The 23,659-nt window shown below is 48.7% G+C and overlaps 11 protein-coding genes across 11 annotated transcripts, besides 1 other annotated feature; 4 read left to right on the top strand and 7 right to left on the bottom strand.

The window, feature by feature from the left end:
• Positions 1 to 158: 158 nt before the first annotated feature.
• ACLA_049140 (nitroreductase family protein) lies at positions 159 to 944 on the bottom strand (the record flags this gene model as incomplete). The annotated part of the gene is made up of 3 exons (XM_001271867.1): positions 159 to 364; positions 462 to 576; positions 630 to 944. 3 exons carry the CDS (start codon positions 942 to 944, stop codon positions 159 to 161), a joined length of 636 nt encoding a protein of 211 aa, XP_001271868.1.
• Positions 413 to 447: a microsatellite.
• A 1,087-nt stretch (positions 945 to 2,031) lies between the features above and the next one.
• ACLA_049130 (inositol-pentakisphosphate 2-kinase) lies at positions 2,032 to 3,100 on the bottom strand (the record flags this gene model as incomplete). Its single annotated transcript, XM_001271866.1, has 2 exons — positions 2,032 to 2,217; positions 2,267 to 3,100. 2 exons carry the CDS (start codon positions 3,098 to 3,100, stop codon positions 2,032 to 2,034), a joined length of 1,020 nt encoding a protein of 339 aa, XP_001271867.1.
• Positions 3,101 to 5,307: 2,207 nt separating this feature from the next.
• Positions 5,308 to 5,932, top strand: ACLA_049120 (thiamine-binding protein; the record flags this gene model as incomplete). The annotated part of the gene is made up of 4 exons (XM_001271865.1): positions 5,308 to 5,376; positions 5,501 to 5,606; positions 5,692 to 5,794; positions 5,866 to 5,932. 4 exons carry the CDS (start codon positions 5,308 to 5,310, stop codon positions 5,930 to 5,932), a joined length of 345 nt encoding a protein of 114 aa, XP_001271866.1.
• Positions 5,933 to 6,198: 266 nt separating this feature from the next.
• On the bottom strand, positions 6,199 to 7,456 carry ACLA_049110 (uncharacterized protein; the record flags this gene model as incomplete). The annotated part of the gene is made up of 3 exons (XM_001271864.1): positions 6,199 to 6,968; positions 7,037 to 7,212; positions 7,269 to 7,456. 3 exons carry the CDS (start codon positions 7,454 to 7,456, stop codon positions 6,199 to 6,201), a joined length of 1,134 nt encoding a protein of 377 aa, XP_001271865.1.
• An 801-nt stretch (positions 7,457 to 8,257) lies between these two features.
• On the bottom strand, positions 8,258 to 10,670 carry ACLA_049100 (uncharacterized protein; the record flags this gene model as incomplete). Its single annotated transcript, XM_001271863.1, has 2 exons — positions 8,258 to 10,453; positions 10,548 to 10,670. 2 exons carry the CDS (start codon positions 10,668 to 10,670, stop codon positions 8,258 to 8,260), a joined length of 2,319 nt encoding a protein of 772 aa, XP_001271864.1.
• Positions 10,671 to 11,198: 528 nt separating this feature from the next.
• On the top strand, positions 11,199 to 11,765 carry ACLA_049090 (cytochrome c oxidase subunit 7; the record flags this gene model as incomplete). Its single annotated transcript, XM_001271862.1, has 4 exons — positions 11,199 to 11,227; positions 11,395 to 11,473; positions 11,552 to 11,612; positions 11,662 to 11,765. 4 exons carry the CDS (start codon positions 11,199 to 11,201, stop codon positions 11,763 to 11,765), a joined length of 273 nt encoding a protein of 90 aa, XP_001271863.1.
• Positions 11,766 to 12,547: 782 nt separating this feature from the next.
• ACLA_049080 (putative C6 transcription factor) lies at positions 12,548 to 14,912 on the top strand (the record flags this gene model as incomplete). Its single annotated transcript, XM_001271861.1, has 5 exons — positions 12,548 to 12,609; positions 12,680 to 12,850; positions 13,031 to 13,452; positions 13,498 to 14,390; positions 14,454 to 14,912. The coding sequence occupies 5 exons, from the start codon at positions 12,548 to 12,550 to the stop codon at positions 14,910 to 14,912; spliced, it is 2,007 nt and encodes a 668-aa protein (XP_001271862.1).
• A 607-nt stretch (positions 14,913 to 15,519) lies between these two features.
• ACLA_049070 (kynureninase) lies at positions 15,520 to 17,088 on the bottom strand (the record flags this gene model as incomplete). The annotated part of the gene is made up of 4 exons (XM_001271860.1): positions 15,520 to 15,935; positions 15,995 to 16,472; positions 16,531 to 16,868; positions 16,926 to 17,088. The coding sequence occupies 4 exons, from the start codon at positions 17,086 to 17,088 to the stop codon at positions 15,520 to 15,522; spliced, it is 1,395 nt and encodes a 464-aa protein (XP_001271861.1).
• Positions 17,089 to 17,581: 493 nt separating this feature from the next.
• ACLA_049060 (indoleamine 2,3-dioxygenase) lies at positions 17,582 to 18,984 on the top strand (the record flags this gene model as incomplete). Its single annotated transcript, XM_001271859.1, has 3 exons — positions 17,582 to 17,875; positions 17,924 to 18,535; positions 18,601 to 18,984. The coding sequence occupies 3 exons, from the start codon at positions 17,582 to 17,584 to the stop codon at positions 18,982 to 18,984; spliced, it is 1,290 nt and encodes a 429-aa protein (XP_001271860.1).
• A 1,001-nt stretch (positions 18,985 to 19,985) lies between these two features.
• Positions 19,986 to 20,864, bottom strand: yaf9 (YEATS domain-containing protein YAF9; the record flags this gene model as incomplete). The annotated part of the gene is made up of 3 exons (XM_001271858.1): positions 19,986 to 20,686; positions 20,748 to 20,772; positions 20,832 to 20,864. The coding sequence occupies 3 exons, from the start codon at positions 20,862 to 20,864 to the stop codon at positions 19,986 to 19,988; spliced, it is 759 nt and encodes a 252-aa protein (XP_001271859.1).
• A 1,089-nt stretch (positions 20,865 to 21,953) lies between these two features.
• ACLA_049040 (pre-mRNA-splicing factor SYF2) lies at positions 21,954 to 23,444 on the bottom strand (the record flags this gene model as incomplete). The annotated part of the gene is made up of 3 exons (XM_001271857.1): positions 21,954 to 22,361; positions 22,516 to 23,151; positions 23,238 to 23,444. 3 exons carry the CDS (start codon positions 23,442 to 23,444, stop codon positions 21,954 to 21,956), a joined length of 1,251 nt encoding a protein of 416 aa, XP_001271858.1.
• Between the last annotated feature and the right edge of the window lie 215 nt (positions 23,445 to 23,659).

Raw genomic sequence — 23,659 nt, 5'->3', positions numbered from 1 at the left:
CACTGGGGTGAGCGTGGGTGGATGGAGTGATGAGGTTATGATTTTCCTTTTGCTTCTTATCTATATATCATATCTAATTGTATATACTTCTTATCTATATATCTAATTGTATATACATGTATATATCTAAATCTAATTTTCTTCTGATATTTATTTATTTATGCCTTGCCGAAAATCTTCACCCGCTCCTCAACGGGTTTCTGCGTCTTCTCGCCGGGCTCGCCCTCGCGGCCGCCGAAGACGAGTTGCGCAATGAGACGCCAGTCGGTGGGGATGTCCCATTTCTTTGCGACGGGGGCGTCGATGAGAGGGTTGTAGTGTTGGAGGTTTGCCCCGAAGCCGAGGGATTCGAGCGCGGTCCATACTGTTTTGGGCAGGGTTAGTGGAGGGATAAGGGGAAGTGGGCGTGTGTGGAGGAGGGGGAGGAGGAGGGAGGGAGGGAGGGGGTTTTTGAGACGTACGGAAGTACTGGTGCATGGCGTTGGAGTGTTCGGCCCAGGACTGGAAATGATCTTTGTATGTTGCGAACTTCTCCGAGAAGGGGGCGATATGTGCGGGGTCTTCGTAGAAGAGGATCTAGGAGCTTCATCAGTAGATGTTTGGAGTCGGAGGAAATGGAGGAAACTAACCGTGCCAACCCCATTCTTCATCCCCTGCAGCTTCGGCAGCGTCTGGTTCTTCCAGATCTGCTCCGGCACCGCGCCGCTCTTGACCAGCTCCATGAAGGTGTCGATGACTGTGTCCCAGAGCTTCTCATGCTCGGCGTGCAGGAGCACCACGAGCCGCGTGGACTGCGTGTTGAAGGCGCTGGGGACGTGTAGGATGGCCGTGTTGACGAGCTCCTCGATCTTCGAGTCCGGGACGGGGCTGTTCTTCCCGAGTTTATAGATGGTGCGCCGGCCCTTGGCCAGCTCGATGAGGGTGTCGGTGTTTGCGGTAGACATCTTGTTTGCGTGTATCTGCGAGCTCGAGAAGGGTCTTCTATATGATAGGGAAGCGAGGGGAGCTCTTCGGGAAATGAGGCGGAGGGGTGGTACAGCGGACCGAAGAAGTCGGGGAGACATCATTAGGACTTATGTATTCTCTTGCCCTAGTCGATCTAGTCTCTAGATCCTTGGAATAATGGGATGACCCCGCAATTATATATCATCCCTGTATGTGGTTGTTAGAGGATATTGGTGCGGATGCCCGAGATCATTAATTTGTAGTCATCATTGTATAAGCGCAGAAAAATGGAACATTGGCTTATTAATGATTTCTCACCAGTTCGTATCACATTATCGAAGACATGAGGGGAAAGCATAGAATTTCTTTGTTTGGAGTATATTAGTCTCATATCAGGATGGAAAAGACGAAGGATCTGCTGAAGCTCTTCATAGAATGAGCTTGGACGATCAAATTGCAGGATGGGTGGGTTTTTCAGTGCACAGTCTTACAGAAGGGGATGAGGTCAAAAACGGCTCAGTTATCGCTCAAATTCAACTTGCATCGAGGAAACCGATGCGACTCCATTATGGCCGGTATACCTACACAATTGTAGCTTTACCTGGTTTAATAATTCCACTTTTTATAGAGCACGGTGAATGATAAACATGAATGACATCATTTAAGAGCGGTAAGCTTAATGAGCATAAGCCATTCATCACGTGATATAATACTATGAGGCCTCAGGCATCAGTAAATTCTCCAGCCTGCAGCCTGAAGAGTGAAGAAAAAGATAACAACTCAAAACATCAGACAAGAATGATTTAAGATTATGAGCAGGAAACCTGCTATATTAGGTTAAGTACTTTCTTTCTACCCCACATCGTGAATAAGATGACAAGCTAACGGTAAACAAAACGCATGGAAAGAATATGAGCGATAAAGGCTGGCGGGAGAAATTATAGTCAGAATGCGTTGATAAAGTTCCAGATCAAAGCAAGTGGAATGAGTAGAATTCTTCAGATCGAAGAAGCGGACATAATAGTGAGAATGTATAAGTGGGGGATGGTGAAGTCGAAGAAGAGAATCAAGCTGGGTATCATAGTATTAAGGTCGAGAAGGCTGCAACGCACACTCACTCGAATGTAAGCCACTGCGAGTGCCCAAGTACCAGCCATCAGTAATCAACTGGCTTTCTAGGTCGTGCCAGTATTGTGCCTTGCCCCCGGCGCCGGTCTTGAGATCCAAGTCTCCGAGACGGATCTCAACGGGTCCTTTGCCGTCCCGCGGCATCTGTATGAGATTAGCCTCATTACTCGCAGATAAGCGAAGTAAAAAAAACCTTGACAAACATCGTACAGTCCCTCAATGTCATTGCGAGGGACTTCTCTAGCGACTGCGCCGACGGGCCGTTGAGCCCCACGTCATGAATGCCTTTCTGATGGGCTAGGAGCTTTTGCAATGTAGGATTGCGATAGAGAATCCTTGCTAGTCGGGTCTGATCGCTGCAGCCTCGCACATACTTGGTTGCACGTAAGACATTTTCGAATTTGTCGGAAACCAGGTCTAGCGGACAGAATGACCGCTCGCCGGATCCACCCGCTGTCCGTGCCTGATAATTCTTCATGTCCCGCAAGGCGCAGGTACGGCATCTCCGAGAATTTGCAGGTGCCGAAGGTGATTGCAGGAGCCACTTGGGCTTCATTTCAGCAAGCACTGTTCCAGGGCTGCAGAAAGTTGTCATGTCTGTGACAAGAAGACCACAGGGTTCCATATCAGAAAGATACACACCATGTCGCTTCGTGGGCCGCTTGCCAGTCATCTCCGCCGCTCGGAGTTTCTCGTTGCAATGTTGAATTAGTCCTCTCGGAAGATATACGAGCGTTTGGTCTACCAATTCATCTGGACTAAACAAGGGCCGGATGGTGTTGTCAAAATTCCGCACAATCTCATGATAGGAGATTCCCGTCCTGCTTTCCTTTCGAAGCCGAAGTAGCTTTCCCTTGAATTCAGGAGGCACACTGGAATGACTTCCATGATCATTGTGGAGCTCCGTGGAGTCGTCTTGCAGAGAGTGAGATATTGTCACGATGCGATAGATGATGTTAGCACCGCCTTCAGCTAGATAGACGAGCTGGGCTCCAGCAGGGAGCTCCAGCAGTCCGGGTTTCGTCATTCGTCAAGTCGTTATTTGATGTATTTCACTTCGTTTCCGTAAAAGAATCATTGTCTGTTTGACGATGATATGCCTGGGCAGGACGAAAATGCCCCCCGGTAAGAACGAGTGACTGCCAAGGGCAACAATGCTCGCGGCACTATAAGTGGAATTTGTCTCTTGAAGGATGCTAAGCAATGGTGGTTAATATACTCTGAGATGTCAAGCATGTGAGCTCAGCACGGATAGGAGGGTCGTCTAGAGCAATGAGCCAGAACTTCAGATCTGCAGCATTTCCAGATAGGTATCATGAGCAAGCAAGGTCGTCAGAGGCTTAATATATGACAGTTTCGATTTACTTCTTTTTCCTGGATTTGATTGAACGCTGAGACCCCAGTCGGACAGCGGAATCGGGGATCCTAATGGGCCTATGACAACCTCAGCCTACTGCTTTACACTTTACAACGCATTCGCGAGCATCAATGAAAGCGCGAAGGAAGCAGTGTCACAGGATGACAGGTCGTAAACCCACCGGATAGGATCACCCCTAAGCCCGGGATCGTTTTAGTCCAAGAGGGGTTTAGATTTAGAAGATCGAAAAGATGGGTTGTCGATGTAGTAGCATCTGTGGCGCTTGGCCCTGAGATTCTTAGGCAAGTTCCATGCCAATCAGATTACTGCCAGCCAGGGTAGTGTCGTCAAGGAATTTGAAGATCGTCCCAAGGGAACGCGTCAGATATGAGCCTTGATGAAGTGTTCCACGTGTATTCTCGAATAGTCCTTGAGATGAAAAGCAATGAGACGTGGTGGTAGCTGGTTACTGGGCAATAGTATGTTGATGCTTTGATCAAATGCTCAATGGCAAGGCGTCGGGCACGCCGACAGACGATGGCGTGCCGGTTTGAACGAATAGGCGGTCAATGAAGTGGGAGAAAAGAACGACAATTCGCTACCGTCAACCAAAGTGGATGAATTGCAACAGCGTGATCACAGATCAATCAAGCCAAAGCCTGAAAAGGGAGAAAAGGATTCGGACTAGGATCATGCGCGTAATACGGAGGGCGGAAATAATGAAGATTGCATGAGATGGACGCTCAGTAGACTAGTAACCACGATAAACTTCAGTTTGAAATGGTCCTGCACCGTCCCATGGATCAACCCGCCGCTTTTCTCCCTAGCGAGCGGATTCAAGCAGCCGCAAATGAACTTGGACAACTTTATGAGGCACGATATGATACCTCGTTCAAGTCATCAAGTCTATTATCAAGTCACAGAAAGAGTTCGCAAAGAAAGACGCAGAATTAACAGATAAAGCCAATGATCGTCTTTCTTTGTGTCCCAGTTCTGTTGCTCTGGATAATTGGATGATGATGGCTCACGGCGGTCAGTCATATGAGGACCCTGGCCTTGCTTATCTTGCTCCTCTGTCTATATTTCTTGCTTAATATGCAATAGAAAGACGCTGGAACAGCCTCGGCTGGGATCAGGGAGATGTTTGACGACGAAAAGCTGCAGCGCGATGTGTCGAATCCCAAAGAGGACCAGCTCGGAAATCGGGGGAAGAGAAAGAAACAAAAGACAAGGAAGCGAGGAACAAGAATAATCAGATCACTTCCGACTTACCTACCAGCTCAGCCTGGTGGATGAATCCGTCGTCTCGGCTTGAGCAAGGAAGCATCCATCATCAAATGGTACCAGGCCGCCTAGTTGACGAAGATCCTTCATGATACCAACACCACTACTCCTGTACATATTGATCAATTGGATGGGCTGTTCCGCAACGCATCAATCGGAGGATTAAGCCGACATCTAGTCGTAGTTACACAAGTCGCCTTGTTGATACAGAAAAGGGACACGGCTCCATGTACCGAAGCTAGAATGGCAATCGCGGTTGCCATCAAAGGCGATATGGAAGCTACCTATTGGAGTTTGCTCAAACAGATTGAATGCAATAATGCGAGGCTATTAAACCTCAGCTCAAATGTAGGCTGTAGTTTGTATGAGTCGAAATCCATACTCAACTAGTAAATTATAACTCATCTTGTTACTGAGACGATTGCCCCGCTACACTTCCCAAACCCCGCATTCTGGACACATGCAATTTGCACTCATCCAGAGTCCGGAGACACCAGTATCCCGTATTTTAGCCTTTCACTCCCACGGAAGTCTCAGCTTTCAAGTCGACAAATATCCAGATATACAACCAACCAGAACCTCATTCTTCCACCATGGCCTCTGCAGACATCTCCTCCATCCCGACTCCCGCCCACTGCACGGCAGACTTCTGCTTGATCCCGGTAAGTTGCCCGGGTCATCCTCCATCGCATCCGAGCTATCAAAGCCAGCCAGCACACACCTACACATGCTAGCTAGCTAATCGCTCATGCTAACGCTGTCCCTGTTTTCTCCGGCAAATTGCAGATCGGAACCTCGTCCGCCTCCGTTTCGTCCCAAATCGCCGACGTGCAGCGCCTGATCGAGAAATGCGGCCTGAAATACGTGATGCATTCGGCCGGGACGACGCTCGGTACGTGTCTCTCCTGCAGTCAAATTACGTCGTTGGCGTTGGTTTGTGCTGAGGGCTAATGCTGTGGTGTTTATGGGAATATTAGAAGGTCCTTGGGACAAGGTTCACCAGGTTATTGGCCAGGCGCATACGCTGTTGCATCAGCAGGGTGTCGTTCGCATTCAGACTGATATTCGGGTTGGATCGAGGTTTGTGCTTACTTGTCCCACGTCAGCGTGCTTTGTTCGGTCATGAGGTCTAACTATTATTCCGTTTTTAGGACTGATAAGGAGCAGTCGTTCGAGGACAAGGTGAACAAGGTGCGGCAGCTGTTGGCGCAGGATTGATGCAGCGGCCTTGGCCTTAAGGAAAAAGTGTACGAGCATCGAGCATTGCGAGGGCGTTTGGGCATAACGGTACAAATCTGTTTCTATACTACTTACATCGGATATCGTCTATGGACACAAGATTTTGACATCCCGAGCTATATATTGCAAGAATGATGATTCCCCCAACGCCGAACCCATGCATGATGTTCCCAGCAATAAATCCGTCCGTAATGAATTTCAGAACGGGGCAGAAAAGAACGCACTGATAGCAAATACCAAAGCAGCTATAATGTGATGCCGCCGCCGAGCAAACTGCCCCAGTCACCTCCAACCCAAACCCAATCTGCCATACTGGGGTTCGCGCCGGATCGTGCCTTTTGAGCAACTTCAACTAATCCCCTGAAGACATTCGAGTAGGTGGAGGCAGAGCTTGTTTGCGTGCTCCCGTTTGATGAACTCGATTTCAGATCCTTTCGTCCAACAGGCGAGCTTACACCGTTGAGTTTGTCCACGGTATCAATAGCTGGGCCCTTGTCGAAAAAGTCCACCAGGATGAAGGCTGGCTGACGGCCGTAGGCTTGCTTGCATTTAGTCGCAGCGTCGCCGAGGTTTCCCGTACCTCCAGAAGGAGCGTTTGTTGTCGCCACGTAACTGGAGTTCGGATATTGGATGTCTAGGATGGTCGTGGAGTACAGGAAGTGATTCATGAGCGGCAGACGATTAGACGTGACCGCAGCCGAAATATCATTCTTGACGCTCGATGGGCGGTCGGGATTGCACGAGAAATTGGACGGCGATGTCACGTCGTACGGGTTTTCCCATATATAACTAAATTCGTCCATGAGGTAGGGAGCCCCCGTATTGGAGCTCAAGGACGCAACAAAGACCATCAACCGAGTTTTGTTATTGATCAATGTCTGCAGCGTAGGCCAAGAGCTCGGTGCGGATGTCGACGATGGTGTATATGCATAATCAACGATTCCCGCAGCCACGAACTCCGAGTTCAACTGGGAGGCAGAGGCGTTATCAGAGTTGACCAACAGAATTGTGACCACTGGAAAGATAGAAATGTCAGCTTGGATCCAGCTATGGATATCAATCGCATGTACATTACAAACGTACCATCGTTTGGATTTGCGTCCAACCAGTTCTTGATCTCAGTCAACCATGTACTTAATTTCCCTGCATCCAACAGCTGACAACTCGAATGGCACAAGCGCCACTCCGAGTCTTGCTGGTGTACTTGCGCCGTGACCATGCGAACTCCCGCGTCGAGCTGTAGTGTAGTGTTATAGTATCTACAGAACCGAGTCAGTCACCCCCCAGACCCCTGTCGTAACCTTGTCGGACTTACTGGTTGGCAGCCGTCGATTGACCCGTCGATGCATCTCGAATGAACGGACTGTCATGTGCTCCCAGATGGGTGATGTTGCCGTACGACTTGGCGCAAAGATCTGGAGAATTGTTGCATGCTGTTTGCCGTGGAAGCAAGGCCGTCGCGGACACGAGGGGTAAAAGCGCGAGAGCACCGAGTCCTAACATCCTGACTGCAGTTTGCTAATGATAAGAAGATGTCGGTCAAGAACGCGATAGATAATAGATGATCTTCCCGCGAGAAGATGCAAAGCAATGTTATTCAGGCAGGAACTATAAAGGGGCAACACGCTAGGTATTGTGAAACTTTCATGGATTAGAGGGATGCAAGGTTACAAGTCTGAGAATAATGGAAGATGGAGTAGATAGATGAGAGTTGAGAAAGGGGCAAATCATCCAGATACTGAATGAGTTAGCTAGAGATCCGGATTCACGAAGTCTGTTTATTATGGTTGACTATTGAATACATAATTCTGCGCCAGGAAATCGAGAATATCCACCTAGTCTGTGAAATTGTCAGCTCAAGTTACTATGCAGCAACGACCACCATGGCTGACTGCTCTGACATTACAAGATTACGTTGTGATCTCCACCTGAAAGTGAGAAGCTTTGAGCAGATTGGAGGTCTTCTGTCGATCTGACAGTGCTGGTGGGCCAGTCTCCCGGCAGAGAGACATTCAGAACTCAGAAAACCATGGATATCGAATAAAAACTAATCGGACAGCAAGTGTGAGTCTGGGCCGCGTCGCTTCTTGGACTCTTGTCTATTCTTAGAAAAAGCATCGAGCTCATTCTGTGGCTCAGCGAAACCATGTTTGGCCATTTGTCTGTTTAATTTGGCTGTTGCCTGGGTCGCGTTCACGTGCGGACTTGGCATGCTATCAAGGATTCATCTCGACAAGGAGGAATCAAACAGTTTCAAGATGGTATCGATCTATATATGTACAAATTGGTATCTATATTACAAGTTCATTTAGTGGCGACGAAGGCTGTTCCTTTCAAGCATGCTTCTCTCCACAACGTTCGCCTTGTCCTGCGTTGCGACATCTTCGAACTAGGAGGATTGATCAGTCGGTACATATCGTCTTCTCGGACATCGAACAACGCTGGATCCTTCCAAACACGGTTGATGTCGGTAATCACACGCTCCGCGTCGTATGGGTTCTCTCGCCGTAACATACGGTTCATATGTCGATTAGACTGCCGCGGTTGGCCGAAGAGAACAGCCAAGCGGTGTCGGCAAGCCCGTTGGATCCGGTTGGTCCACAAATGGATGCCGCTTTGCTCTAGTTCACGTAGCAGAACTAAGCCTCTTACCCAAGGAACTAGATCTTCGAGTCCTAGAGCGCAGTACCCCTTATGATTGGGATCAGGAGAGACTCGCATTTTGAAGCCCCAGGCGACGATAGCTGCCTGCATATTTCTGTCGAAGACATTTTGTAGAACTGAATCACCATGGTCGCGGGACTGATCAGCATGCTTGATTTTGGGCTCCTCAGTCAAAGACATGACGACTGACATCGCACTTCTCTGCTTTTCAACAGAGGAATATTGTTGGGCTAACCACAAGCAGCAATTGCGAAGCTCCTCCCACTCGTTGGTCATGCCAAGTCGTTTCAGCATTTCAATCCAAAGCTCGGGAGACACAGGTGTGCCCGCTGGGACGACGCGCCGCAGAACTCGGAGGACGAAAGCGACTTCGTTGGTAGGGGACGAGTTTGTCCCTTGCGCCGGCCCGACGCCAGGTCTGCGTGGAGTAAGCGTATGTTTGATCATGAAATCCACGCTTTCCTTGGAAAGTGCCCTGTTGTTCAGTGCGATGTCATCCACGACCCTGGATGCAGATGCCCATTCACCGGAGGCGATAAATTTCCTAAAGTGGATGTTGGATAATTGGGGATCATCATGGGATATTTCGCTAAGTATAGCCAGCGTCATGTTGTAGGGACGCCAATCGCGGGCGATATAATAAGATATAAGCAGGGACTCTTGCATCTGTGCATCTTCGAGTACGTCGGGATGCTGGTCGCTATGGAGTAGATCCGACAGAAGTATGTCACGATTTTCCGAAGCTAATTTACGGATCAGTCGTGCAAAAACTGTATCACCGATAGAGATGCCAGCTCTCTGAAGTTCCTGTAACTTGGCCAGGAGATCCTGACTCCCATGCACTCGAATGGCCATTTCTCGCAATGACTGCGGCCCGATCGCTCTTACACCAAACATTCGTAATCCAGCCACGATCGTCTCAAATGCTAGGGCTTTGGTCGCAAATAGTCGTGCCCCAAACTCATCTTTGAACGGTTTCTCCTCCAGCCAAACTTTCCTGGACAGCTCGATTGTGTCGTCAGATTTAGCCGAATCGGTATCCCCGGTCAGTTCGCCTTCAGCTGGAAAGCGCTCTTTGGTGTAATCCTGGAGCTTTTCAAAGAATTTGCGCGGTTTATTTTCCTTTGCACATTGGAGTAAGCGCTGAATTGCCTCATAGGTTCGTGGATGGTCCTGACGTTGAATCAGGAACGTATGCATTGAAAACGCGTCCTCGATCCGATCTGCCCGCAACAGTTGTCCGATGGCATGATCGTATATCTGGTGGCCGTCGGTGAGACGACATATGTTCTTGAAGGCGTTGATGCCAGGAGACACAGGGCGTCGTTTGACACTCGATGCCATTATAATTCTCGTCGGCTCGTCGGAAAGTGCCAGCGCCGGTGTTAGGACTTTCGCAATATCATCCGGGGACGATAGATGAGGATGATGAAGTTTCTTATGCCAGCTAGAAGCCTGCTGTGTCATGCCGCGCTCGAGAAATCCGCCAATGACACTCTCATAGAATTTGTCCCATCGCCTTCCGGTCCTCGACCACAGTCCATGTGCATAATCCACAAGCTCCCTCATTATGACCTCTCGTTTGAGCCCCAGGTCTATGAAGCTCTGCCAGAAGAGATCTGCCTGTGCTCCAACAACAGGAAGATCCATGCTATCAACTCGATCTGTTACAGCCACCCATATATCCAAGGTCCCTCTGTCACCATAGTGCCGTTGCCGGTAGCGCAGCAATTGCTCCCAGAGATCGAAATTGTTGCGATGAGCAGGATCGTCTACTAATCGGGAACCGATGTTCTCAGTGTGGCCAATGTCCGATTCAAATTCGAGCTTCTCCGGCTGCAGATCAAGACGTAATGGAATTTCCTTTGCAGCTGAATTTTTTCCCGAAGCGCATATAGGCCCCGTTTGTTGATGTGGTTGTATATCATACACACGAAAGCTGGACGGACGCGAGGCGGATGTTTGATCTTGAGAGGAAGATTGCTCGTTGACGGGTTGAGCGAGCTTGCAACGTTGCGCGCCCGCGCTTTGGTGTACCCTCCGCAAGTGACATCGTAAGCATTTGGACCGGAGCTCCCATTGTTCAATCCCAGCGGGCGTTGATATTAGGGAGTCGAGAACCGAGACAGCGGATGGCCTCTTCAAGAGTCGAAGGAGAGCCGGGCGCATGAGTCTTGAGGATAGGAAAGTAAGATGACGGAGCAGGCCCTGAGCATCCTTCTCATTGGCATTCCAATGATCGATAAACCGAGCACATCGAGGACAAGGCAAAAGGTTGAGATAGATTTACCTGGTCACTTTGCATACAGCTAACTACCAAGCTCCGAGTAGCCAGTCACTTTTTCTTGGACTGGAGCACTATTCAGTTCCAGGATAGACCGTAAATGTTGTCACGTGAGAATTACTAAGCCTTTAATCCGGATGGCGGAAGAATGAGGGAAGTCACCTGAGGCTCGAGTTGCAGCTCCAATTCGGATCCACAATTCACGACATCGACTGATCATTGCTGCTGGTTTCTGTTCTACCATTACTCCGTCCACCTATCTCATAAGTTGCGAAAGAGCATCTTCACACCGTCAAAATGTTCCGCACCGCTCCCCGCATGGCCGGGTAGGTCTCTCTGAATTCAATTCCCCTCGGTCGTCGACATGGCTTTGATTGTGGTGGTGGGATGAATGCCAATTTGTCCGGCGATCTTTGCTGGCTCTCGCTCGAGTTCACTTCGGCTACCGCGCAATTGGGCTTGTTTGGCTAATTTCCGCCTCATTGGTATTCAGATTCGTGTTCCGCGAAAACCGTGTCCCTTACTACCAACGTCTGTTCCAGCAGCACGACGGCAAGCGTCAGTGGTGGAAGGTCAGTTGATTGTTGGATATACGCGCACACTATGGAGTGACTATGTTTTCTCTGACTGGTGTTTTCTCTCTCTTAAAGACTGAGCGTAGCGGCTATGTCATGTACCCCTACCTTATCTCCGTTTATGGCATGGGCATTGGTAAGTTTGTCGAGACGAGATGAAGTCGTTCATGGCTAATATTGTTCAGCTACCACCTATGCCATGTGCCGTATGGTCTTTGTCAGTGTCCCTTTACTCATTGCGATATCACCCAAACACTATCCTAACATCTTGGGCGCAATATTCGACTAACCTACCCACAGGGCCACAAGACTTGGTTCGGCAAGGATTAGATGAGATCTTCGCCAATTCTCACAATTGCGGGATAGTGTCCCTTGTGTTCCACTGGCGGTGTATTTCTATTTCAACAGACGGATTGGTTGAGGAAATATTACGACGTTGTATATAAGATCAGCCAGGGCGTCAATGGAAGAGGTCATCAGCATCTTATTATTGAGACATGCAACATTACCATCATTTGGTATGAGGAGTCTGGATTTAAGTCCATGTCACATACGTACAGTAATCGTTGCTTCATCCATCGCCGCGAAAGGGGTCTTTGGTAAATCCTTCCAGCACAAACACCGCTTGAGTTGCTGTTCTATATTGCACTATGCACGGATAAGCCCACTGTAATTATTCTCATGCCGTAACGCTCGGTATCCTACAAAACGGTCTAATAGCTTGTCCTACTCATATAAGCTATTCGTGCTTGCTTGAGTGAGAGCAGCGATGGTGGGATTAGTAATCCGATCCCTCTTATTCCACCAACCCAAGATAGTGAACTCAGTCTTATCTACATTTGAGTATCATTTGTATGAAACTCGGTGGGCCATCAATTAGATCTTCGAATCATACATGCGATAAAGAAGAGTTTGACGTCCGATCACATAAATTATATACAATCCTTGGTGGGAAGATGCTTCGGAACACTTCTGTAGGGAACCGCAGATCATCTAGGAGGGAGTCCATGCACTGATAATTTGAAGACAAACCCCAGGACAACAAGATCTCAATCCTAGCACATAGTTGATATGAGTCAAGCATCTGCAGAACGGCCTCATAAACGTGTACGGCAAGCATGTGAACCGTGCAGGTAAGCTTTTTTGAACATATCCAAATGATCATAGTTGATGGTAAATGCTCTTGGCTCACTCGGCACACAGGCGCAAGAAGGCAAAATGTCCAGGAGAGCAGCCGGTCTGCTCCCTTTGCGCGCGATTACGCCAGAGATGTGCGTACGCTGGAGAGACACGGAGGTTTTTGACAAACGTCTCGTCAGATGAGACGGCGCCTCCTGTGACTCTTGCTGCCGTCGATGCTCCAGAGATGCAAATGTCCCGAAATCTGGTAAGCTCTTGAATTTATCTCATATCGTTGTCCATCTCGTATTCATTGATAATGTCTTAGGAGGATCGGCTAGGAAATCTTGAGGCCAAGATTGGGGAAGTACTTGATGTCTTAGAGCAAGTTCCACGTCCTATCTACATCATGACGAGCACTAAATGTTGATCTAGACGGGATAGCCCTAGAAATGGACAACGAAGGACGCCTGCATCCTCACATATGCCGACTTGTATGAATCATCCAGTTACTTCGTCAATTACTAACCCCATTACCCCACTTCCAACATGGGAGAAAGTTCTCACCGTTGCGGATCTTTATCTGTTATACTGCGAGTCTCAACCCCTTCCTCTCTTTCACAGGGAAACTTTCCTCGGTAGTCTCAGCACTCGTGACCCCGAGATTCTCTATGCCATTCTTGCACTGGGCATTCGATTTTCCGATGAAGATTGTCAGAACTCTACCGATCTTGCGAATCTCATTAGCGGCTATACCGAGGTAGCCAGAGGATTGGTTATGAGAAGAGTCTCAGAGGGACCTGTTGAACTATCCACTCTCCAATGTCTATGTCTTCTCAGTTTGATAGACTTTTCGAGTAAGTTTTCTTGTTTTGAAATATTCCAAATTCTAATTGTTTTAGATGGCAACACGCACCGGTCCAGCATACACAGCAGTCTTGCAATGAATCTAGCACAATGTGCCAATCTCGGATCCGAATTTCATATCACACTATCTCCGGTGGCCCGGGAAGAGCGTCGACGGTGCTTCTGGAGCATTTGCCTTCTGAAACGATTCCATGGCGGCGAGTTCGATAGCGGAGGGTTTCCGGATGGGACCTTCCCTCCTTTTCCGAAAAGTCCTGAACGTCCTCGTCCGCCATTTTCGCCAAGTAATGCAACTGACGACGCTCGGTTCACTGATATGGAGGACCAGGGTATTCTCGCCTACGTGATAATCTTGACTGAGATGTTTGCAAAATCTGCAATGTATGTCCGACGGCATGGAAGGCCCAGCAATCTTCCCCCTTGGTCTTCACAGTCAGAGTATTCCAAGATCATCACGTTACAGATGGATCTGGAAACACGCATGCCTTATATTCATCGATTTAAGCCTGCAAATCTCAGCGAGAGGACGCCTGAGGAACTTCAAGCCAATAGAGGATATTGGGGCCCCTGGTTCTTGAATCAGTTCCTCTACCATACTAATCTGTGTCTTCTCAACCACCCGCTTTTACTATCCCTCGGCCTCAGAAACTTTCGCAGTTCTATCCCCGAAATATTTCTGCAACATACTTCCGACCTGATTTCATCGCACACAACATGGATCATCCATTTCATAAACTATTTCGAGGAAAAATCATTTGTTGTCTCAGACCCATTACTCGGATATAGTGCGGCTGTAGTGGCTACGATTGAACTGCAGCTGAGCTTTACTGAAGACCAAACAATTCGACAAGAAAAGAGGGACCGGTTTTATAGATGCGTTAGGTTTGTGGAGGGTATTGGGCGAAGATGGCCACATATGGCCCAGCTGGTTAGTTTCGTTTGATTGCCCTCCTACCAATTGCAACCGCGACTGACGGGAGTCATGACACAGGCAGACAAACTGCAGAGATTGGAAGGGGCAGTATCGGCCTCTTATCAACCGGAGCCGGGCGCACAGAATAAGAGCCTATTGATCGATTTGTCACGGTTCTGGGAGATACTTGAATACTCTTCGAACAGGGATTTGGATTCTGCTCGTCGCTTGTTTGGCGACTCCTTATACTGTGAACCTCCTACTCTCGATGTTGAAGTATCGCAAACATCTCCTCTGCCAGAACCAACTCGCCTAAACTCACAGTCAGAGCAGTCACATTCAGGGTCACGATTGTCAGAGTATATCTTTCAATCTACCCCGCCTGTTGGGCCACATTATACCGCGAACTCGGCAATCTCCCCTCGGCAACCAGATTTCTTCAACGATGAACTGTCGATCTTGGCCACAAACTTCTTCTCCCAAGGACAAGAGTTCTTGCGTAGCAGTGATAATAGGGAAGGAATAGGAAATTTCTGATCTCTCCATCAATCATCAGCGAAAGACGTGCCAGGAGCATAGGATGCGATCCCAGATATTGAAGGAGAGACAAGCAGCATTGATTCGTTATGGCCCCATCAAAGTATCCCATTGGCCCCTTCACTAAAACAGACAGAGCCTAAGGACCGAATAAGATTGGACGATGCCGCTATGATTCAGTCAAGCGCACGGCCACCCAAAAGGCGGGCGTCCACCAGTTGACATTATCACGGTGGATGATGAAGAGGGTCAGTACACACGTGTATGGATCCATCACTGATCTAGTTCGAAAAAAATTGTCGCGACCTAGCATGCTAGAACATGCGCACGTTGGGACATTGGATGCTTCAAGATCGTATCAGTGGTCATTCCGCGAGCCAGAAGATGTATCCTCCTTGGGTGGATGTAACTGCCAGATTTTGTCCAATAATATCAGGCTTATGTTGGGCCCTTGGATCATGATGAGATGTATTGGAATGGCAATATTTTGGATTCCTTTCTATAGAGGTCCTCTATATCTATTCGAGACGACTATCATCTATGACATTGTGCAATGAAACAACTGGCTGAACACCGAAAAGCCCAGGAAATCATGTTTCATAAAAATTTACTCTTCCAAAGCTGCTTTGAGCTGCTCAACAAATGTCCACACTTCAGTGAATGTGTTGTACAGAGGAACGGGAGCGACGCGGACAACACCTGGCTCTCGCTTGTCACAAATGATTCCTGCTTCCTGCAATCGCTGCGCAACCTTATGCAGTAGCCCGGGCCTAAGGAGAAGACTGAGCTGAGCACCTCTAGCGGCAGGCTCGGAAGGCGTGATGATATCGAACAATCGTGATTCATCTGTGGTGTCCTTCAGCAGAAGGTGCTCTAGATATGCAGTCATTAGAACGGATTTCCTGCGCAGCTCAGCCATAGATGTCTCATCGAAGACTGACAAAGCAGCACACAAGGATGCAAGGTCAATAGCAGAAGGATTGGAGATCTGGTAGCCACCAGCCCCAGGAATAGGTTTGAAGTCTGCCACCAAGTTAGCCAGGTTCACCAATCCAGTGCATTTGCACCGATGCAAGACTTACTGTTGTCCATCTTGAACCGCACTGATTTGTCACCACCATACCATCCAGTCAGACGATGACGGAACTTTGGCGAGTCTTCCCCTTCTCTGTAATCAACTCGGCCGTGTCTCTCGTGGACAAAAAGACCAGCCATCGCACCAGGCCCAGCATTGCCATATTTATACGTGCACCAGGCCGCAAAATCGACGTTCCAATCGTGCAACTTCAGATGAACATTGCCGTATGCATGGGCCAGATCCCACCCAACGACAAGTCCCCGGGATTGGGCATATTCGGTGATCTTCTGGATATCAAACAGTTGCCCTGTGTAATATTGGATTCCCGGAAGCAGGATAAGGGCCGCATCGTCCGCATGCTGGTCGATATAGGATAGGATCTTCTCGGTGGGGATCTCAAAAGTTCCTTCGTCTGGGCCAATGAGCACCATAGACTCCTTAGGATCTAAATCATGCCAGGCGATGTGTGATTCGATAGCATACTAGGACGGTGTTAATGAGGTTGTCATGGGAATTAGGTACGTTCATTTTCAAGCTCACATGGTCGCTGGGGAACGCTTTCCAATCCATGAGAATCTTGTGCTTGGTGGCAGTTGGCCTGTAGAAGCTCGCCAGCAACAAGTGCAAATTCATTGTCAGGGTGCCCATTGCGGCAACTTCTTCCGGCGCTGCTCCTACAACCCTCGACATGGACTCGGCTGCCTGCTCAGCCAGATTCTGCCATTCCCTCAATGGCGAGTCTTCAACATTGGTGAAGTGCCCGGATACACCAATGGATGACCATGTGTCTAATTGAGCCTCTAGATACTTCGCTGTCGCCTTGGGTTGAATACCGAGCGAGTTGCCGCAAAAGTAGATGCATGGCTCTGATGAAAGACCTGGGAAGTGTCAATCAGAATCAAGGTCGCTTCACCAGGAAGAATGGGAGAACCTACCGGGCTTTGCCAGCTTTTTCGAAGCAATGTTTGCCTTTGAAGGAATGATGAATTTCTCACGGAATCCCGCCAGGGGATCTGAAGCATCCAGAGAGGCCGCATACTCCTTCGTTGCCGCATCTGCAGGGAACTCAGGTTTGGATGATGTAGTGGTAGTCGACATGGCGAATGGAATTTCTCTGCCAATTTCAACCAGATTGGGCTAGCAGCAATCGAACAGTGTTTCTTTGAAGAGAATCGACCAAAATTGTCTTGCTTTATACACAAGTCTTTTCCATCCCTTTCGTTCAACCCTGGCGGATCCCGGATGTCTCTCTCCGCTTCCGCCTCGCATCCGTTCTCACGGAAAGAACGATTTGCCAACAAAGATGACGGTCAAGGTGTTATCTGCAGCCTGGCTCTGCAGGTCGAATCTCATTATCCACCGAGATGGGCTTTTTCTTTTTTCTTTGGCTATGAAGCCCACAGCAACAGATCGTCTTCATTCCGGGTTTGATCCGGTCCAGTTCCGCCTACACAGCGTTTGTCCATATATTCCAGCCTCGACATGATGGAGTGAATGTTTCTCTCTTTTCAATAAGTACTTATCCTTGTCTCATCCCCAATTATCTCTTTATCTTGCCACTCAACCCTTGCCCTTGAAATCAGCACTCGATATGCTTAACTTACCGGAAATCGCGCTCGATCAATACGGCCTTTCTTCCCAACATGCCTTTCTTCCCGATATTCCTCCTCTTCAAAAGTTACAAGACCCATATTACTCCTCATGGGAAGAAATAGTCAATGACCTACCAACTCGTATCGAGGCCGGAACTATACGACAGGCAGTGGACAGCCTTCCCGTACTCTCAACTTCTAGGTTGCAAGAGGATGCAGATTGGCGGCGTGCCTATGTTGTGCTTGCCTTCATCACCCATGCCTATATCTGGGGAGGTGGGCGGCCGAAGGATGTACGTTGCTCCCTCGAGTTTAGCTACGTTATTCTTATAGTGTCCTAGGTTCTGCCACCCGCAGTGTCTCGCCCATTTCTCGAGGTATCGGAATATCTAGAACTGCCACCATGCGCAACTTATGCTGCTCTGAACCTCTGGAATTTCAAAATGACTTCTCCTGATCTCGATATCACCGATCCTGACAATCTATCAGTCATCAACTCTTTCACTAGAACAAAGGACGAAGAATGGTTCTTCGTGATCTCGGTAGCAATCGAGGCTAAAGGAGCAGAACTAATTCCCCTGATGCTCAACGCTGTATATGCCGCCACAATAGATGATTCGCAACGAGTCGCGACATTGCTACATCAACTCAGTGAAGGTCTCAAGGAACTTGGGATACTCCTAGAACGGATGTATGAAAAATGCAGTCCGCCGGTGTTCTTCCATCAACTACGCCCTTTCCTAGCTGGCAGCAAGAACATGGCCGCGGCCGGTCTGCCGAAGGGTGTTTTTTATGACCTAGGAGGTCATGGGGAGTGGCACCAGTACAGCGGTGGGAGCAATGCACAGAGCTCGTTGATCCAGACGTTCGACATATTTTTGGGAATTGAGCATTCGGCTACAGGGGAGGCCAAGTCAAAAGGCCAGTCCAAGGGTGCAGTTGGCTACATCCAGGTATGTGGATCAAAATTCATCCTCTCGGCTCTAGATTTCGCAAAATTGACTCTCTTCAAACTCAGGACATGCGGAATTACATGCCGGGCCCTCACCGACGTTTCTTAGAAATGTTGACCCGGATTTCCAATGTGCGTCAGTATGCAATGGGTCACAAGCCAAACACGGAGGTGCGCGATGCATACAACACAGCTGTAATGGCTGTGGGTGCATTCCGGGATAAGCACATTCAAATGGTGTCACGATACATCATTACCGCAGCGAGGACTAAGCCGACTCACAAATCATTAGTGGAAGTCAACTTGGCCACTGTCACAGCAGCATCTCAAGCACAGCGCTCGGATGAAGCCCCTGCGCCAGGATATAGTGGAACTGGTGGAACTGACTTGATTCCATTCCTGAAGCAGACCCGAGACACGACAAAAGCTGCAGCGAACTACACAGATTGAATCGCACCGAGGCGCCCAGTAACGACATATTATTATTGATTAGTACTTCGCTCTATGCATGGGTTGAGGCGTTGCAGGGTTTATGTATGGGAGGCGCATTGTTATTGTTCAAATGATCAGGCCTTTTCAACAGAAGGTCACAGAAATATAGACTTGATACTGGATTTTGGACACATCGAATCCCTTACTTCATTAAGAATGCCAATAGTAACTTGAACCACGGCGCACATGATAATCTGCAGATTCTCTCACTCAAACCTTTGGGACGGCGCGGTTCCCAACGGAGCATGAAGCCGGAAGCGGATACGGAAGCGGAAAGCTATCGAATCGAGCTTCAATGGCCCTCAGCAGAACCGGAATGATCACAAATAGTCAATTTGGAAGGCTTTTGAGGATTTCACCGAGACAGAACTGGATAAGTTCCCAATCTCCAGACCAGGCCTGTTCCTAACTTCGCTGTATACATTCTTGAAGCTTAATTTCTGTCTATCGAGCTTAGAGAGCGCCACCTGGCCTGGTACACGAAGCTATTAATGGCATGGATTTTGGGTTGTATCATTGGCTTAAATGTTTAATTATTTATCTGACACCGTGCACTATGTACTGGCTGATACTGTATAGCATCCCTATCTTGGGAGCACCAGGAGGCTGTGAATACATCAGCTCTTCGTTTGTTATCATACAAACCCTGCCAATCCCAGTACGCCGAACAAGTCAGATTGGAGACGAAATTAGGATGACGCATCACACGTAATACCAAGGATGCCACATTATTTCGATGGCCAAGAGCACGCCTTGCCCATTGCTTCCTGAGCCATTGCGTTATTGGAGACGGCGTTTTTTATGAGACTGGCGAAGTACCCTCTACTCGCAGGGAGTGTGTGTGGTGTGGGAATAGCCCAGAATATGCTACCACGCCATAGGACGAACGGTTGACATGGCTCAAGAGAGATGAACGGGCTTTTTTCTTTCAATACGCAAATTTCAGAGTAGGGCGATGATCATCTCTTCTTCGTAGTGGCGGGGAGGCCTTCACTTTCTCGCAGCTCGGCCAGCTTCTTCTCGCGTTCAATGAGTTGTTCTCTCTCTTCTTTGATCATTTGCTCCACTGTCTTGTTAGCCGCTTCCAGGCGATCCAATTCTTTGTTCTCTGTCGTCCTGCTGTAGGGATTGTCGGACGTCTCATTCTGCGGGATCTCGGCGGATCTTCCACCACGTTGCTGAGCAGCCTGTTTGGTATTTTTCCCTCCCTTGCCCTTCAGCGGCTGCTGTGCCGCCGGTCCGCCAGTGAGAAGATCGTAGAACGGTTCCATAGGCTCATTGAACACAATCTCCTCGTAGTTTTGGCTGAATACGAGCTCCCTGCGCTCTTTTTTGCCCTCCGCATCAGGGCCATATGGATGTAACTTCAGACTGTGCCATAGCGTCTGCGGCTTCTCGCCCGACTCGGGGACAAAGTAGAGTTTGATCTGGATCTCGAATTCACCCCATCCAGTTTCGGTCACCTCGAACGGCGGTTGTTCGATGGTGCGCACGTTCTGCGCGTATGTTTCGTGTAGCTTGAACTGCACTTTCTTAAGCCAGTAGGATATGTCTTCGCCGTTGACTCCTTTGACGAACACGCGCCATTGATGGGTATGGTCGGCAGGGATGTTGGCGGGTTTCTTTTCGGGGTCGAACGGTTGCGCTTCACTGCCGAATACTGGGAACAGTCAGAAACAACGCCGGGAGAAAGGAAGTAGCAGGAAAGCAAAATGCCATACCGAACGGCCTGAAGATCGAAACACCCTACAGAGACAAAATGTTAGTACTCATTCCACATTCAGAGAAAATTCACAGGTACGAACCCTAACGCGCTTCGATCCCGTTGCCGAGGGCATCTCTGCACTGGATTATTGAAAAGCTGGATGTGAATTGTGGCAAATTTGATGGGATGCAGATGAAGCGCGGAGATCTCGACCTGCGCGTCTTTGTCGCGAACTGGTGAGAGGTTCTTCCCCCAGTACGCACGTGACATTATCGGAGATCGATCAATCAATGACGATCGTCGGAAACAGGCGTTCCGCAGCTCTAGCTTGGCTAGTTTCTCGGATTGAGCTCCAGAAAATGACCATAAAAGGCACATCTTTTGTTCTTCTGTGATTGAAAGCGGACCTGACAACACTTGCCACGGTTAGAGCTGGTGTTTAATAACTACTCGACAAAATGGCTTCGAAGAGATTAGTGGTTGCGGGTGGAAATGGCTTTCTAGGTGTGATATGCATACGGCAACAGGAAAACAACACTATATTGATACATGCTTTTCTGCCAGGATCACGAATTTGCAAATCAGCAGTCAATAGAGGCTGGATTGTAACGTCTTTGAGGTACCATTTCCTTTATAAAATGAGATTATCCACAATGTCCCTTGCTGATACACCACAGTCGATCTGGAGAACCGCGATGGGAGACAGTAACCAGTTCTTATGATCGACCAAACTGGGCAAATTCGGTAGAGTGGGCCAAGGCGGACATATTGAAGCCGGAGACCTATAAGCCGTTTCTGAATGGTGCCACTGCCGTGGTGCACAGCATGGGCATCCTTCTCGAGGCGGATTACAAGGGTGTGGTACGGGGAAAGGAGCCCATTGTGAGCGGTCTACAGAGAGCTTTCTGTTCATCGAAGATGGGTAGTCAAAACCCCCTTACAAGGCGGGAGGGAGAGCCGCTGGAGCCCAAAGAAAGAGACGGCCGGCTAACGTACGAGCTGATGAACAGAGATTCTGGTACGTTCTATTCGAGTGATCAGATTGCCAGGATGTGTGAATTTGAATTGCTGACTGGCGACAAAAGCAATTGCACTAGCCCAAGAGTCATCCAGGGAACATGTTCCAACATTTGTGTACATATCTGCTTCTGGGGGAACACCAATCCTTCCTGGCCGATATATCACGACCAAGAGAGAGGCCGAGTCAACCATAGCGTCTGAACTACCGGACCTGCGAAGCGTCTTCATCCGACCACCGTTTATGTATGATTCGAGCAGGAAATTCACGCTGCCGATCGCATTGGGTGGGTTTGTTGCCTCTCAATTCAATGCGCTCATTGGCAACAAGCTTCGGTTTCTTGGTGCTATGGTAGATAAGCCATTCCAGGTGGATCTTGTGGCCGATGCTGTCGTGGAGGCATTGGAAGACGAATCCGTTCGCGGTGCAGTGGGAACAAAGCAAATAGAGAATCTGGCAACCAGATTTTGGAGAAAGAGCATGCTTTGATGCAGCCTCAGCGGAAATAGGAGCGAAGCATTTGGCCAGATTTGTCACATCAAGTTGATGCTCAGCTGCCAAGTAACACGCGTCCGCAGGAGTCTGTGCAGGTTGACCTTTCATGGGTAATGTCTGAACTCACATTAAGTGGTCCAGCACTGTATAATAGACTAAATCGGGTAAAAATGGATCAAATCATTGTGCCTCGTTCGAAACTGTCACGAATCTCCGTGGTGTACTAAGAATATGTTAGCTGCAGATCAAAAGACTGCGTCAACGACCATACCTTATTGTAGAAGCGAGCCAACTTCTGGTTGAACTGCTTGTTCTTCTCGTTGATGTATGTGACATCGGCTTCTTCTTCACCGCGACGCTCCTTGCGCTTTTTCAATCGTACCTCCTCGGCCTTCCTGAGATCTGCTACCAGTTTGTCAACACCAGATCGATCAGGCTTATTGTCCGTAAATCCGACTGTATCTGCTGTCGAATAGAAGGTCCCATTTTTGTCGACTGCAATCATTTCACCATCATTGGTTTCGACAATCTCCAGGTCGCCATTTGCAGCTGCTTTTTCAATCGCGGTCATTTTGTCCCTCTCATAAGCTTCAAGGTCAGGCTGCATTTCGCGCAGCTGCCTTTTGTACACCTTGCGCGCATCCTGTGTGTAATCCTGGAAAGCAACATTATCACGATGGCGCTGTTTCTTTTCCATCCGCTTATCCCACTTCTCAGATTCGTCAACAGTCCAGTCCCATGCTCTCTTGCGCTCGAAATCTTCCCCAGACGCCTCCGTATCAGCCTTGAGGAGATTATGTGATGCAAATGCATGTTTGCGCGACAACGAAGAAAGTAGTGTAGGATCAGTGGCCAGACGTTGGGTTTCGGCAGCAGTCTCTTTCAAATTACGCTCGGTTGCATTTTTCTGGGATTATATCAGTACATAGGCAGATGATTGATAGCATCGCAGGCTAAGGTTTTGGCGACAACAATGACGATATGTTAACTTACCGCACGAGCTTGAAGGGCCTTGAATCTTTCTTGTCTCTGACGAGCTTTGGCAGCGGCATCATTCTCTTTACTCTCTTCTTTTAATTCAGCGGGCGGCTCTTCTGACAAAACTTCAGGTTGACTCTCTTTTGACGATGCAGGTTGGTCGGCGGCGACGTCGTCGGAAGGCTTTGCTGCGGACTGTTCGTTCCCGCGTTCGAGAGGCATAATTTTGGATGCGCCCAGAGACTTTGGAGGAAATCTTTTGCTGGTAGATGCCTTTGTGGGAATAAGTCGTCGGTCTCTGTAAGCTTGACGATGATAGCGAACCTTTAAGTGGGTGAGGCAAAGCTGGTAAATGATGGAGAATCGGTTCCGGGATTGAAGTCGGTGATTTCCAACACCCTTTACCGCCTTCACGATGGGCTAGTGTTTCTGGGATA

The sequence above is a fragment of the Aspergillus clavatus genome, genomic scaffold (genome assembly GCF_000002715.2).
Source record: "Aspergillus clavatus NRRL 1 1099423829800 genomic scaffold, whole genome shotgun sequence".
Taxonomy (NCBI): Eukaryota; Fungi; Ascomycota; class Eurotiomycetes; order Eurotiales; family Aspergillaceae; genus Aspergillus; species Aspergillus clavatus.
The sequence above is the reverse complement of the archived record's forward strand: the minus strand, read 5'-3'. Positions and strand labels throughout refer to the sequence as shown.